At 38.7% G+C, this 16,480-nt stretch overlaps 2 protein-coding genes across 2 annotated transcripts; one reads left to right on the top strand and one right to left on the bottom strand.

Moving 5' to 3' along the window:
* The first annotated feature begins 868 nt into the window (after window positions 1-868).
* On the top strand, window positions 869-12,965 carry mpi (mannose phosphate isomerase). Its single transcript, XM_023400348.2, has 8 exons — window positions 869-906; window positions 2,014-2,141; window positions 3,840-4,040; window positions 5,058-5,199; window positions 5,418-5,597; window positions 6,642-6,815; window positions 8,121-8,329; window positions 9,750-12,965. Exons 1-8 carry the CDS (start codon window positions 891-893, stop codon window positions 9,966-9,968), a joined length of 1,269 nt encoding a protein of 422 aa, XP_023256116.1. The 5' UTR covers window positions 869-890; the 3' UTR covers window positions 9,969-12,965.
* A 292-nt stretch (window positions 12,966-13,257) lies between these two features.
* On the bottom strand, window positions 13,258-16,206 carry LOC111650455 (protein PML-like). Its single transcript, XM_023400357.2, has 2 exons — window positions 15,947-16,206; window positions 13,258-14,602 (listed from the first exon to the last, which is right to left on the bottom strand). Exons 1-2 carry the CDS (start codon window positions 16,017-16,019, stop codon window positions 13,935-13,937), a joined length of 741 nt encoding a protein of 246 aa, XP_023256125.1. The 5' UTR covers window positions 16,020-16,206; the 3' UTR covers window positions 13,258-13,934.
* Between the last annotated feature and the right edge of the window lie 274 nt (window positions 16,207-16,480).

The following is a 16,480-nucleotide window of genomic DNA, read 5'->3' as shown; positions in this document are numbered from 1 at the left end:
AGCACTACAATTTAGAAAAGAGAGCCGGTGTCATTGTTAATTCAATAATCATTGTTTAATTTTGCTAAAATCCGGTTTCAATTTCTCATAGCAAGTGTTGAAGTGGATGCCATTTTGTTTTAAAGTGTGGAAAGTAAACCACAGGAACACTATACATTTTTTCAGAAAGATTCATGAAAGAAGTGTGAAATGAGAGTTGAACTACAGAAGCAATTAGAAGAGATGCTAGCTTGGACGTGATGTAACACACTTTCTATTGAGTTGTATTATGGGAAGTGTAGGATTCAGTATTGTTTAACCCATAATTTGCAACACAGATCCTAAGTGATTTTTTTATTTTTATTTTAAGCTGTCACCAGTCTCTTGACTTAACAAGAGTAGGCTACTCCTTTAAGGCAGCTTCAACACGGTATACTACACAAAGTTTATAGTGACCATTGTCTACATTCATATAATTTTTTTTCACCAGGTATCACTGATTGGGTCCCTTTGATCTTCCCACAGGGTTAAATGATTTTGTTGTTTTTATTTATTTTTATTTGTTTGTTTTTTGTTTTATAATAGTTTTTTTTTTTTATTGGAACAGATCAAACAATACCGAATAAAACAAATAACAATATGGACCAATACAGATAGTGGACTGTGATATTCAATATTCTAAAACATTGCACACGATTTAAAAACAGAAATTAGCGTAAAAACATGTATGAAAATACATTAATTTATCCCCAAAATGTTTTTTGATCTGATTTGATTTGAGATTTGAGCAAAATCTTTTGGTTTTTGTGAATTTACATTTACGGATGTGCTATTTGGGGAGGAAAAAAACCCTAGTCGTTCGTCTGGCGAGTTGTGACGTCACCAACGGTCTGACAGCGGACGTTGCAGTCATGGAGGAAGTGAGAGGTGAGTGAGATTTTCTCCTTCCTATCTGTGTCAAATCATCTGTTTCATCGATGTATGTTTAGTAAGCTAGTGCTGCAAAGGTTTATTTACATAATACGATACCCCAGAAAGCGTTTTAATGTAGTGAGCCTGAACAAAAAGCTCGTTGTCAGCGGGCATCCACATCATTATTTCAGCCGGCGTTTTGTTTGTTTAATACGGAGCAGATACAGTTTAACGCAGCGCTGTGGGTGAAATAACATTTAGCGTGGCATTTTGACCACACATAAAATATATACAGCAACACGCGCTCTTACATGTGCATTTTATTAAAACTGGCGAACAGACTGCTTACTGAATGTGTTCCTGTCAGTGAACGTTGCATCGTCAGCTGGCCGGTGTTCAGCCATATAAAGTAATGTATCCCCGGCGGAATCCGTATACTCCGTTTTACCCTTTAATAATGAGCGCATATATTTAGACAGGCCGTGGTTGATTATTTCTCCCTGCCGAAATAAGCCACACCTTACTGAACTGCAAAAGCTGCACACTAATTTGTTAGCTGCAGTTAACAAACCAGTGTATTATAATCAAAAATGTGCAGAAGAGAACATGTTGTGTTTTCTGTTTTCTCCTGTCTCTTATTAGTGTCTGGTAACAGTTGGATCATTTAATAGTCGGGCAAACATTGATAGACTCACATTCTCAGACAGAGAAACAAAAATTTAGTGCACGTGAAGGAAGGATTACAGAAGAGTGTTGTGTTTTTTAAAGTTGTGAAGGAGAGCTTTGGGATGAACTGGATTAGGACTGATTAATTATTTTCATTATTTCATCATTTTGTTGAGTAATCAATTTGTCTTTAGAATAAGTGAAAATAATGGGGAAAATAGTGAAAATGCCCAGTGTAGTTCAACCAGATGTCAAAAAGCATAGATATTCAAATTAAAATCACATATGACAAAGGAAAGCGTCAGATCTATCAAATCTGAGAAGCTGCGACCAGCAAATCTTTTGGCATTTTTGCTTAAAAAAAAAAAATAATTATTATGTGATCATTAAAATAGTTGCAAATTATTTGTCTGTTGATCAACTAATCATTGCAGCTCTAATTTGTTCCCTCTTCAGTTTTTCCCCTCACCTGTGCTGTGCAAAATTATGCATGGGGAAAGAATGGGCTGGACAGCGAGGTGGCCAAACTGGTGATTGGTGGAGACCCCCTGGCTGTCATAGAGGATGGCAAACCCTATGCAGAGGTAAGGCACTGGTTCACATCACTAGACTGGTCCGTGAATAAGACACTTAAGCCCCGGCCCTAAGAAACAGGGGTGTATCATATCTGTAGGAGATTACTGGCAAACATGGATATATAAATTGCATGAACATGTTTTTGACTACAATTGCAAGTTGTGGTAGAGTGATGTTTTGCAAATAAAGGACTACACTGATAATAGACACGTTTTGTCAAAGTTGGACCAATAATACCTGAAAAAGCCTGATCAGTAGCTTTCATTTTATTGCAAATAGCAGCACTAGGTCACTTATTGTAGTCTTAATGTAGTCTTTAACACTGGAACAGAGTTGGACAATTGGTTTTCCTTCCGGATTCCTGGGATATCACTTAAAACTTATTGCCAGCATTATAGGATCTTTAAGATTCTCATACATTGCTCTAGCGTTCTCTCGACCTCAGTACAAAGATGCATCAGTCCTTTCAAATTTGACAAATCAAATGTGCAGTGTGAAACTGGTATCATTTCAGGATTTTAAATGTGCTGTTGTTCCTCAGTATCTTGGCAGAGAGGCTTGTTCTCCTCATGCCTTTCATAAGTCTTTCTTTATTTAGCTACAGCAGCTCTGCAGGGTTTGTCATGAAGGTCATTAGTTCATGTTATGGCAGTAGTGACATTTTCACGTACCACAAGCCTCATTAATGTCACATGCCATGGTTGGTTATCATCCCTTTCTTGGCTATCTACAGAGGGTTGTATGGATGCCTGCTGTACATTATGTGACATAGTGTTAAACACATCTGTGACATTTTAGTTTGTGTCCTATTGTTACCATAAATGTTAGGTGAGAAATTATTGTGGCCCCTTTTGCCGGTACATTTGTTCAGTACTAACCCTAACCCTAGTTTTACATAAGTGGAAACTAACATACACCAGGAGATATAACAAGGTTAAAAGGTATGTGTGCATCATTATACATCATTATAGGATTTATTCAAAAAGAAGAAATATATAAATGCAATGTACAACGGAGCAAGATTGAACGTACATACTTCAAGTAATCTGTGTTACTGTATTAAAAACGGCAGTTCACAGTATCAATAACAGTATGTTTCCGTCAGTGCAATAGTACTGAGAATGTCTCATACTGTAGGTCACAGCCCAAGACTGATCCAGGACACAGCAGGTTAGAGAAACTGTCTTGTGCTAAAAAGGACCCTATAGCAGTTGCCAGTGTTTGTCCACCAACAACTATGTGTCCTTGAAAAACAGAATCCTTCACTTATATTTAAGGTATTAGAGTAACCCTCTTATCCAGAGTGATTTACACTGAGTGAGATGGCTGGGATTTCTCTCTCCTTGCTGAGTATAAATCACTTTGGATTATGCATTAGTTAAATTGAGTAAATGTATGATACCAGGCCTTTGTCTTAGACAGCCTGCAAACAACTGGGACTCTCATTAGGAGGATGCTTGTATCCAGAGGAAAAAAATGAGAGGAGCAACATTCAATCAACATTTATAAAGTTTTTATTTACTCTGGCATTAGTTAGACTTTCAATTGTTTTAAAGTGTTTCACTTTCTCACCTATATTTTCATCTTCCAGTCACAAACCCACCTCAGTAACCTTTAGTCTGCTTCTTCCTTCACCCACTAACACCTGCACAAGGATTCTGAAAATGGATGATCTGTCCACCTGAAAGTAATGTTGTCTGTTCCAGTTGTGGATGGGTGCCCACCCAAAAGGCGATGCCCAGATTAAAGACAACAGGATCGCACAGACAACACTGGGCCAGTGGATCGCCCACTTCCCTGCCTGCCTGGGCTCCAAGGTTAAGGACACCTTCCAGGGCCAGCTGCCCTTCCTCTTCAAAGTCCTCTCTGTCAATACCGCTCTGTCCATACAGGCCCACCCCAACAGGGTGAGTTCACAAACACCCACCTACTCAGTGTTCAAATTCTGTGATTGGGAAATTGTTTGGCAGAGATTTTTTTTAAATACATACAACACTTTACTGTTTTCTATGTTTGAACAGATCTGAAAAAGAGCAACTGTAAAAAAAAAAAAAAAAAAAAATAACCTACAGTTAAACACTATCATCAGTATCCCATGAATATAGGTTCAGAAAATCAGTATTTAAGTATTAACTTCCTTATTTTTGCAACACACAAACTGCAATGAGTTGATGAGGGAAGTGTGGCAATTTTACACAGCAAAGTCTATTCCCAGGTCCTAGGGAGTACTACTGCATATGTGAAAATGGTTGTATAAAGCTTTTGTGGCTCCTGACCCAAGGGTACATTTGTAGCTGCTAGTATAACACACTCGGATCTCCTGTTTTCAGAAGAATGCAGGGAATAAAACCTGTGATATCTCTGGTTCTGCTGCATTGAATTTGAGACTTTTTAAGAAAAACTCTGCATCCTGAGTCTGACAACTTTATATAAATACAATGCTGTATTGTTGGACTACTCTGTAAAGACATGTTGCCTTCATTAAGAGAAGAGGGCTGCATGTTAGGGTGCGTTAAAGCATCCCATTTGTGTAAAGCATATTATTCCTCTTATTCTCTGTCTGTACTTATTCACTGTCATTGTATGTTTGTATTATTAATCAGTATAGTCGCTGAAAATGAGAAATCTAAAATTTGGCCAGTGGCTGTTTGGTTCATTTCAAAGTTGAAACTCTTTATGTTGTTGTCTTCTGAAATATCTATTTGGAACCAAGGCCACTGAAAAGCACCACTGTCCAACTGTTGTGGGTGCTGGACAGAAATCTACATGTATGGTTAGAAAAAATTGAATTGAACAAGGTTTGAATTGTTTTAGGATGAACAGCCGGCATGCTCATATTTTGAGCATACTGTGTGCCGCAGTATTCAGCACAGTTTGTTTGGTTAGTATAACCATCTGCCTTTCTGTCATTATGGTTTGCTCAGGAGTTGGCCGCTCGTCTCCATGCTCAGTTTCCGGAGCACTATCCAGACAACAACCACAAGCCGGAGATGGCCATTGCTCTCACCCGCTTCCAGGGCCTCTGTGGCTTCAGACCAGTGGAGGAGATCCTGGGATTCCTTAAATGTGAGTCCCAAAGTCCCACAGAGCCATTAGAGGATTTTGGATTGATTTTGGGCAGCCATTGGGGAACAAGGGAAAAAACAGATGACATAGTGTTTTGGTGTCAAACCCATAATTATACAGTATATTACATAACATGGATAGGATTTGAGGGGTACTCTGGGTAAATGCTTTGGAAAAGATAGATTTATACCTTCTGCATGTGTGTGTGGATCTCTCAGGCGTCCCAGAGTTCCATGCTCTGGTGGGCAACGAGTCAGCGGAGGAGCTGCGGAGCAGCATGGGAGACGCAGTTCGTACGAGCCAGGCACTGAAGAAATGCTTCACCAGGATGATGAACTGTGAGAAAAAGGTGTTCGTAGACCAGCTCAACATGTTGGTGAAGAGAGTCACTGAAGAGGGTGAGGACACTGAGGAAAAAAGATGATTAGCAGAAAACAAATGTGAGATTCTGGGTTTTAATTAGCTTAGTCAGTAAGCACTCGCTTACTGACTCAGTAACTCACTGCATGATGTTTTCTATAATAATACTTAAGCTTAAAATTTTCATTCACTGCTATTTCACTCAAGGACTGGGTGAGTAGCATTTTTAGCTTCTGCTTTTCTTTGTTGCAGGCTGTGCTTTTGTTGTACTGCAGAATGCACATGCACCTCTCGTCTTTTGTTTGTCAAAGCCTAGCAAGAGTACTTTTTGTTAAACTGAATTATTTTCAAATACCTATTTGGAATTTGTGGTAATGAATGCAGGATTTGCTGTTTGTTACATACTGACATTTAACCTTAAGCATTGCACAATATATATCAATAATCTTTTTATTTAATCATAGACAACAATTTGGTATCTGATGCAAGTGTGTTACTCACCAGTTGGAAATGGAAAACACCCACAAAGTTGTGGTGCTGAAGCACAAGTATACATAGAGAGAAATGTTTCTGTTCAAGTTAAATGATTTTCCAAAATGGATAGTCTGCCAGTATCCTTAAGTCATATCAATTTGATTTATATAGCCCAAAATCACAAAGTGGTCTTAAAAGGCTTTGCAATCTGTACAGATGAAACCTTCACTTCAAATAAGGAAAAACTCAGTCAGGCATTTTTATGTCGTTGTAACCACTTTTTTTAACCAATTTATTCTGATGTCAGAGTTTTGTTTGTATGAAAATGAGACAGTCTTGAGAATGGGTGCGGCCTATTGATTGTGTTGCTTTCAGCCCATTCACAGTGTCCATGGGCCAGAAGTAGAAGTGCTTTGCATCCCTGTCTGGATAAGGCAGATGTCATTATGTCTGGCAGTGTCATTTTTGACGGCACCAAAGTCAGACATAACATTTACTGTACAAATAGGGGGGTTTAAAACATGTTTACAAAAAGTACAGGTCAGTTAGTATGTGCTTTTTAACATGTTTTACTAACAATAACACTCGTGGATGTTCGACCTGTGCAGGCGCAGCAGGGAAGGACACATCAAGCAGCAACGGTGACCTGTTGCTCCGTCTCCACTCCCAGTATCCTGGAGATATCGGCTGCTTCTCCATCTACTTCCTCAACTATATGGTCCTGGATCCAGGCCAGGCCATGTTCCTGGGAGCCAATGAGCCTCATGCTTACCTTTATGGAGGTCAGCTGATGCTTTGTCTTTATACTCACAAAATTTAAAACACTAGATTATTATTCAGACTGAATTAGTACAACAATAGAATGTGCCTGAATCACTGCGGTGCTGACACTCCCCGCAGTGCTCATGTATGACAGAGAAGCAGCAGAGGAAGTATTAAAGGATAAGACGGGCTTTAGTCTATGTTTTTCTTGTTGACACCCAATTCCATGAAAAGCCAAAAACAAACAATGTATTAGTGTATCTGTGTCTCACAATACCTTCTGCTTTCCCTACCCTGTCTGTGGCTCGCAGTCACAAGACTGTTGGTTCATACTGAAGATGTAAATCTTTAAAGAAACGTCACAAATATGTAGTTTCATTTTTAAATCAGGCTCAGTAATTTCCTAAGACACTAAGGCTCTGTAGTTTTAAACAAGCATCAAACAGGCTTAAATAGTGTATTTATTGGGGACTAGTTTAAATTGTGGATTGTTACTATTGAGTATTTACTGCAACAGAACAGTGTGTGTGGGATTGAATCAAAAATAACGAAAGTCACCCACGGTCACCCAGTGTAACGGTGTGACCTGTTAATATGTAGTTCTTGGGCAACAATGGAGCTCTATGCTACAAAAAGCTAATAATAAATCAGACTTTGGATACAAAGAGAATACTTGTTAGTGGGATCAATTCACTGTTGGTTTTGGTATTTTCAGGAGTTTTTCTAACAGTAAGAAAAATACAGAATTTTGAAAAACAAAAACAGAAAAAACTATTCTTGAGGTTAACTAACCAAGCAGTGATGAAGTCACATCACACATTTCCAAATCATAAAAAACAACTTTTTCTTGTGTCAAAATGATCAACTTGAAACATTGGGTTTTGGTGTCAGTCACTAAGAAAAAGAACCCAGAGCACGTTTCTCATGTCAGCATTCTGTGTAACAGAGAAATATAGAAGTGTCTTCACTAACAGCTGCCTCAGCAGACCAGAATGCAGTGCAGCCATAAGATTATGTTGCTGATGTATTTAGTTCAACTTATCTTTTGAGAATTGTCAGTCTTTTGGCAGCCTTTTCTATTGCTGCAGTTCAGTGTAAGTTCATACACACTGTCAAAAGGCATTCTTTAGAAGTTACTAACTGTAAAAGCAGATAAGGCAAGTGGAGGAGAAGAAATAGCTTCTGGAAGCCATTTAACATCACAGCCTGATTTTATCTAACATTGTAAAAGAATCTGAGAATTGATTTTCCATTTGAAGGAGACTCGACTCCACTCTGCTTATTTAAAGAGATTTCCCTCTCTGTTTGTTCATCCATCCATCCAGACTGTATCGAGTGTATGGCCTGCTCAGACAACACGGTGAGGGCCGGTCTCACGCCCAAATACATTGACGTTAACACGCTGTGTGAAATGCTGAACTACAGCCCTGCCCCCGCCAGCTCCAAAATCTTCCCTCGTGTCCAGGATGCTTCAGACCCCTGTGTGTCCCTGTATGACCCCCCGGTGCCAGACTTCACTGTCATGAGGATACAGGTAGGACACTTGGAGGTTGATAATAGAATGAAAACTGAGTGGTGATATGAAAAGTAATACAGAGACTACTTGTGTAGTGGATGTTGTTATATCTCAAAACAAAATGGCCGCATTTCATATAATGAAAAAATATATACAATATATTTATAGATATTATATATATATATATATTCATGATATATTATATATATCATGAATTTCCCCTAGGGGATAAATAAAGTATCTATCTATCTATCTATCTATCTATCTATCTATCTATAATGAAAAAATATGTATATTTAGTAATGAACAACATAATTTCTCCATGATGAAGCCTTTCATTTATAAATTTGATTTATCAATTTGAAGAATCACAAATTTAAATTCAGGAAATGGCCAGTGTGTCACAGAAACCATGGCAACTAAGAAAAAATATAGAAAACTGCAGACCTGTTATAACTGTCTGCTTGAAAGAAGAGTAAGAAAATAAAACACATTTTTTTGTCCTAAAAATGTGATGTTTGTAATAAAAAGGAAATACGGTCATCCACTTTTAGTCTCCATCTATGCTCAAAGAAATAAAGTGTTTATATTACAGACTTCATTCAGTAAATTGCCTTCATAAGTTTGTCGACCAGGTATCAGTTGTGATAAAATATTTAGGTTGATATCAGGATTTGTGATACTTGTGAATTATGGACTGACAGAGTGCAACCACTGGGCTAAACCTGAATGAATAGTAAACATAAATCAACAAATCTTTTTCACAGCAGAACATTTTGACTTGTCACGGCAGGAAAAGCACAGGTGTTACTTATAACATTAACGATGGCTGTGGTATAAGTGCCCCAGTATCAGGACCCTGGAACCGTAGCAGCTAAATGGAATTCAACCATCATTCATTTTTCATTCACATCTTTTTACACCTTATTTATTTTTTGCTTTTTCTACTGGTTCCTACTGTTCCATGTCTAAGTATCCTCTGACAGACATTTTTCACAGCACAGTCTGACTTGTAATTGCAGGGAGAGCCTGAGTAAGATATCCCATTAAGCCAGCCTACGCAATTCCCGGGAATTGAATGCAGCAAACATTAATCTTATCCGTTACACCTGAGGATTTCCTGCCACGACATGTCATAACATCAGCCGTGATTTGGACAGCTTCAGAAGTTGTGGAGACCCAGCCACAACTGTATAGCCCAGGAGGTTTCAAAACAGACTTGTCAGAGTCAAACACAAAAAAATATCCCACATTAACCACAGTAACCTAATAAAAACATTGTCAAACATCTTTAAAATATGTTTCTGTCAAAGAATTTAGGCGTGTTCACACAAGTTAACAAGTAGACGCAGACTGATGTAAAATCAGTCTTTTTTAAAATTATGATAGAGTAACATATAAAACGTGCTCACCTTGTCCTGTCCCGTCCTTCCTCCAGGTCCCAGCCTCAGTCAAGCAGTACACTGTGGCTCCAGTCGACAGCGCCAGCATCCTCCTGGTCATCGAGGGCGACGCCACGGCAACCTCCGCCGCTGCTCTCTCTGATGTCACTCTGAGGCGGGGCACCGTCCTGTTTGTCTCAGCCAACGAGAGCGTCTCCCTGCATATCACCTCTCCGTCAGGGATGCACATGTTCCGAGCCTGCTGCCTCCTGTAGTTGTGAGTCTGTGGCTGTGTGTGAAACTTCATACTACCTGTTTGTTTCTTCTCTGGTTTGACTCAGGAAGGTCTAGACTGAGTTATGGATTGAGCCCGATGACTGATGTGCACTTTTTAGTGGGTAGTATGTTAAAGGAGCTTTCAGACACAGAGTGTTGGTGCCCATCTGTGCCCGCTGCTCCCCCCCTTACCCAAACTCAGTGTGCGGACTGCTGTGTCCACCCTGTTTACCAGCAGCAGTGTTTTTTAGCTTTAAAATCCAGCTGTGATCCATTGCTGCTGGATTTTAACAGATTTTAACCAACTTTTTTTACCTGTAACGGTGCAAGTGCAACATCCTCCACAGGAAAAGAGGAGGATGTACACATCCCAAATTCTTGTTAGGTGCTGGACAAAGGACACATACTAGGAATAACAGTAAAACAGTTGCCAGTTGATTAGATACACCAAGCTAAAATGAATGCAGTCCAACACAGTCCTGCAAGAAATTCTTCTTCATGAAGTCTATAATCCTGTTTTAGAGATGTGTTGATTCAACTTGATGGTCATTGTGGAGGATGTAGTGGTGCTGTTGTTGTATTGCATCGTATAGAGACGTGTTTCTGTCATTTAGCCTTCCTTCATTGATAAATGGCCTGGACAAAATATTAGAAACATCCACAGCACCATGACCTGCAGCCTCCAAAATGATCACACAGCTGATCCAGTTGATTTTTAAAACCACACATTATACCCTTCTCAAAGCTATGCTTAATTGCAGGACTGTTGTATTAGACTGCATAAGTTGTAGTTGTAGGTGTTCCCAATAAACTGGCAACTGAGCGCATGTCTGGAACACCGAACAGCATCCTTAATATGCACATGAAGTGCACACAGCACTGTTTGGATCACTTAACCCTCATCAGGTTACTGATGAAGAACCTGATTGTTTATGATGAAGTTCAAGGGATCAAAATGTTGAGTTAAAAAGTTCGGAATTGATCTTGGAAACAGCAGCTGAGAAAACAAACTCACCACAAGACCAATCTAGTTTCTGTTCTGGAGCCTAAAGTGAAGCATGTGAAGTTCATGTCAATAGGGAAAACACTACCTGCTGATGATAGAAATCTCTAGAGCTACTAATAAACCTTTTGGTGTGGTTGTTTTCTTATTGGGAGCCCTTCGCTGTTCCAGACATTTTTACTCTTTATTCAAAGTACACTTAGATTTCTTATTTTTCAGTCTGGGATAAAGATAACACTCACTTACAGCGACTTAATCAAACAACAGGGTGTGGGGTATATGTTTACACTGGGGCAGTACACAACCTCTCACTGCTTTGTACATCTATGGTACCACCTTGTTGAGGACTGAGCACGACTGTTTTATGGGCCAGAAGTTGTCTTCCCCCAGGGTCACTGGTGCAACCACCTGTTTTATCATCTTAACTTTAGCCTGAACAAGTAAATATCCACCTTTTGGAGAAAAAAAATCAAAAAAGACATTGTTAGTATAGCAACAGTTGAGAGTAGTGTAATTCTGAGATGCTTGTGCATGTTATATTTAGAGTAGTAATACAGGAGAAGGGCTTCTGTCCTGACTTTGACAATGGTACTAGCCACTAGTCACAGTGAAGTTGACCCTGCTGAGTATTACTGCATTTAACTGTTACCAGCGCATGTTTATGGTCTGGAAACTTCTCATCAAAGTAGTAAACAATCATAGAGATTAAAAAACAAAACAGGAGCAAGCAAGAAGGGCTGCTACCGAGATCATATGGCACGATGACATGGGAATCAGGAATGCGTATTGATTAAAACTTCTTCTTCTATATGACTAAAAATGCACTAATGCTGCTTGTGGAATACTTACACAATTTGACCCGAGCCCGTTAACACATCCATGTATTGTACATTTGTACGACAAAATGCTGCATAGGATTTTATATTATTATAGGAACAAACATGTCTGTATTTCTGAGTATTTGAAGCCAAAATTTTCAGACTTTGTATGTTTTGCTGTTTGTACTGATCCATCAATATGAGACATTACATACTAAGAGAAAACATCCCTGAACTAACTGTATTATAAGATTTTACCTGTACATTATGAAATCATGGAGCGAGTGGTTTATCTTGTTTTGTGGTGACCACTTCAACATGTTGGTACAGTATTGTTAACTAGATTATTTCAGTATGGTGCAAACTTCTGCATAATATTCCAGTTCACACCAGGGTCGATATGAAATCAATCAATCACGAAGTCATGGACTTTCTTGTTGTAATAGTTTTTATAGGCTATATTCAATCAAATATTTGAGAATGAATGCTCTATCAGCCTGCCAGCCTACCAGTGACTGACTACTGTATGCTCTTTATAGTTTGACCTGAATGAATGACCACAGTGTACTGAGCCAACCCTGCTAAAGCTTTTACCTACTTCATGACCATGTTAGTGATGTGGGTTGTTCCCTGAGCATGTTCGTACTATAGATGCACTAAATCATAGTTGTTTGTTGTTGCTAAAATGGTTGAAAAATTAAGAATATTAAGAGATTAGAAGAGTGTTAATAGTTAAAATCACTACATCGCTTTGATTAAAGAACCATTACCTCAAAATCATCCTTCCATATCTCTGAGACTGTAGAGCCTCTGGTTATTTTTGTCAACAACCAACCTGTTTGCCATCTTTTCAAAATGATTTAATTTAGTCATGTAGTCTTGTAGAGGTCACTGTTTAAAAAACTGATTTAGAATTTTAACTTTTAATTTAACACGTCTTTGTTACTGATGTTATTTTAAGTCACCTTTTAGTTTAAATACTGGACTTTGCACAGAGATTATTTTTGTTTTTAGGGCTTTTCTTTCACTGTTTAGTTATTTTATTGAACCATTGTGAGGATATTTCTCTAGTGTGGGCATGGTTTAGCATTTATGAATCTGATGATGCTGTAGCATGGGACTGCAGAGAATGTGTATGTAAAAGTGGTTTAATAAAGCCTTGTTCTGTTACTAAATTGTCTGCACTCCTTATTTTTTGTACCATGTCTCTACCTTTTCTTTAAACCTTCAAGGGCCTGTTCGAAGTTATGTGGACAATTATCTGTCGATTGACTATCGCAGCTCTACAATATTTCATGTAATGAAGCCATATAATGATATATAGCGATAATGGTAAAACATTCTTATTTATACTGTGATATTGATCTCATCCATATCTCCCAGGCCTACTTTAAATATTCACATGAATATTATCATTATCATTATTATTAAATTATTATTAGCATTAATAAGCAATGGAGTACATAATAACAGTGTAGAAACACATTTTTTATTTATTTACCTCCAATAAAAATATTATGCAGAGTTCATTGAAACAGAATAAAAGCACATCCAATTTTTTTCAGTAACCAAACTATATATTAAATTCCAGCAGTGATCACCATTTCCACATATTGATGACTAAAAATCAAAGTGCTGTGTTGAAAGTGGAACAAGATCACCAGTATCTACATTTTCACCATTTATAAGTCACATAAACAGAAACTTGACTCTTTCTTAAGAAATATTCCTCATGGACAAAGACAGCCTGCCTGTTTGTTGTCACTGAACTATATAGTGAAGATAAACTGTAGGAAACAGCATCCGATTCAGAAGCCACCTGACGAGTCTCACCAATGTATGCTGAAAGTCCTAATCTAGCAGCAACAGACCCTCATGTCTCTAGTCTTGTTTTCCTTTTGACTCACTAAAGTAGACAAGCATGTTTGAAGTTAATGTTCCATCAGTTTTGTTCCAGCATTAACAATTGAAGGAAACTGACAGTTTGTTGTCTTGTCTTGTGTCATAAAGTAAAGCAGTGGGTTTCATTCATTCTACTGTGGCACACAGTGTAAAATGTACAGGGTGGTGGAGTCGGATGAGTTATGGTCTCAGTATATTTTCAAAAGTTTCAGTCTGATAATAATCTATTGATGTAAAATATGTTATAATCCATTCTGGTCCTCTGCTTTGCTCTCTGTGACCTTCACTGTGTGTCTGAAGTGCTCCCACAGGGGGCGCTGTCCTGGAATCTTACAGGGCACTTTAGCTTTGGAGGCTGTCACAGCTGGCTTGTTCTCCATGGTGTCCAGAGTAAACATGTGCCTACACACCAGCTCTGGTGTGGGCTGAAGCACATTATACAGAGCCTGCAACGCCCGCACATCCTCCAAAGCATCATGGGCCTTGTAGTTCACACCCAACAGCTCCTTAACCAGATTCTCCTGTCGAAAACTCTGGAGGCAGCGGTCCTTCAGCATCTCACGGGCCAGTGGTAGAGTGTCAACACAGCCTGAGACTGAAGACTCAAACTCTGCTCTGAGGTCCAGTTCATCAAGAGCTCGGGCAAGCAAAGGACAGTCAAAGCGACGAATGTTGTGGCCGATGACAAGCGGGTGCCCGAGCATTTGAAGGAAAGCTATGAAGGAGACCAGGACCTCTCGCAGGGAGTTGGTGAGGACAAGCTGCCGATGGAGGTACAGCTTCTGTCTGCGGATCCTGAAGCCAGTCACTTTGGCTGCTCCTCGCTGCATCCGACTCCGAGGGATGACGTAGAGGTTGAGTGAGTGACCACCGCTCACCGCAGCCAGCTGGACGATGTCACAGCTCTGGCCTGGTGAAATAAAACTGAGCTACAGAGGAATTGTCTTGGAAGGATCTTCCACACACTGGGTGTTAAAGCGGCACATGTAAACACTTTCAATGAAATGACTGCAGCTGTTATGTTAGCCAGAGGTTCATCAACAACAATTGGGCACGGGAGATATAAAATCATACTATATAGATATAGTAAATTACCAGGAAAATCAATTAAACTGTTAATGGACAAAAGAACCAGACAAGAATGTCTGTTCTGAATAATTCAGTGAAATATACAGCTGACAAATCAAGGTGCTTTACGCCATTAAAGTCAAAATTCAATACGACAATAAAACAGTGATTGTTTAGAACCACTGCTCACACGGGTGTAACACAGCCAGAGATGTAAAGGACAAAACAATGGCAAAATCTCTGATGGCAGCCAAATTTATATGGTCTCAGTATATATCTTCATTACATATTGTTTCAGCCCACTCCTAATGACAATTATGACACTTAAATCAATCCTCATTAAGTCATTTATTAAGTAAAAATGCTAGAAATTAGCTGGTTTCAGATTTTTGCTGTGTTTCCCTGGGCTCTTTCTACCTTTTTTTTTTGGCATTTTCTACAGAGTAAATCAAGGAAGTAATCAGTAGTATGGATCAAATACATTACAGGGCAAAATCTTAAACAGACACAATGTGCTAAAGTTTTGTTTCACAAAAACATCTGGTAAATATTTTTGCTTTCTTTATCTTCCATACACAGGTAAACTGACCTGATCCTGATGTATCATCTGTCACTGATCCAACTTGTAGTGAATGACAGCAGGTACACCAAGTTAAAACTTTAAGAGATCCTTTCATGTCTGTTTCACAATCATACCAGGCACCTTTTTTAAACTTTCCAACATTATATAACAATAATTTCCAATAATTTAATTAACACAACCTGGGTTCACACTGTATATGCAACAATGAGCTCCACAGCCCACAAACTGATACACCAACATTTTATATTTTATCAAACAAACGACTGCAGAACTTGCCTGAGAATTATCATGTTTTTACGTTTTCTTCAGTATTGTTAGTTATATATTGATAGTTATCAGTACAACCGATAATACACAGCAAACCGGGACTTCTAATAGTGAATTCGGCGTACTTACTTTTAACTTAATTTTCCAAAATGTAAATAAAAAAAATATAAGCTAAGGGGCGGGACTCATGTTGTAGCCCACAGTGTAACTCACTGGGCCATGTTCTGTTCATGCTGTGCTGTGACCGAGTGCTGACAAAACACTAAAACTTTACAACATTAACATAAAGTTGTATCTGCCATAAGTCACACAGCAGCATGTAATATGATATCTTACCCAGTCCAGTCGTCTCCAGGTCGAAAAAAACCAGCGACCGTCGACAGTCTTCAGCTCCGTCCGAGTTTTGCATTACGCCACAGTTTCTTCAGTCTCTAAAGTCTCTGAAGTCTGACGGTGACACGGACTTTTAATAAAATAAACCACACAAATACAGACACGGCCGGTTGTATTCAGCTACATGATGCTACACAGCGTCAATATGGACTTGTATTTGTGCCATGGATTTTTTCCCTCCACGGTTTAAACACCTGCGTAGAGAGACAACCCCAACCGGAAGGTCAACATTTTCAAAATAAAAGCCGCGTTGAAGACGAACAGGAAAAAGACACAAAAACAAACAATGAATAAATAAACCTGTATAAAATTAAATTATTATTCCTTAACAGGACCAAGAATGAATCAAGAGCTATGACCTCATCTATAGAAAAGTACATCCCTGCAATAGCTTGATTTTTTGAAGTAAAAAGAATTAAACTCAGCAAAAAAAACCATTAAAAATAATTCTATCTTCAAGTATTAATGTGTTGTAAA

This window comes from Seriola lalandi, unplaced genomic scaffold (assembly GCF_002814215.2).
Source record: "Seriola lalandi dorsalis isolate HSWRI2012SDOR001 ecotype SW California unplaced genomic scaffold, Sedor1 jcf7180002052274, whole genome shotgun sequence".
In the NCBI taxonomy this organism is placed as follows: Eukaryota; Metazoa; Chordata; class Actinopteri; order Carangiformes; family Carangidae; genus Seriola; species Seriola lalandi.
The sequence above is the reverse complement of the archived record's forward strand: the minus strand, read 5'-3'. Positions and strand labels throughout refer to the sequence as shown.

Bases quoted from the DNA above. Each gene is read 5' to 3' on its own strand.
- mpi (XM_023400348.2), top strand. The intron at 4,041-5,057 runs GTGAGTTCACAA...TGGTTTGCTCAG, and splicing joins TACAGGCCCACCCCAACAGG to GAGTTGGCCGCTCGTCTCCA. The intron at 8,330-9,749 runs GTAGGACACTTG...TCCTTCCTCCAG, and splicing joins TCACTGTCATGAGGATACAG to GTCCCAGCCTCAGTCAAGCA.
- LOC111650455 (XM_023400357.2), bottom strand. From the start codon at position 16,019: ATGCAAAACTCGGACGGAGCTGAAGACTGTCGACGGTCGCTGGTTTTT. The intron at 14,603-15,946 runs GTAAGATATCAT...TTATTTCACCAG, and splicing joins CCTGGAGACGACTGGACTGG to GCCAGAGCTGTGACATCGTC.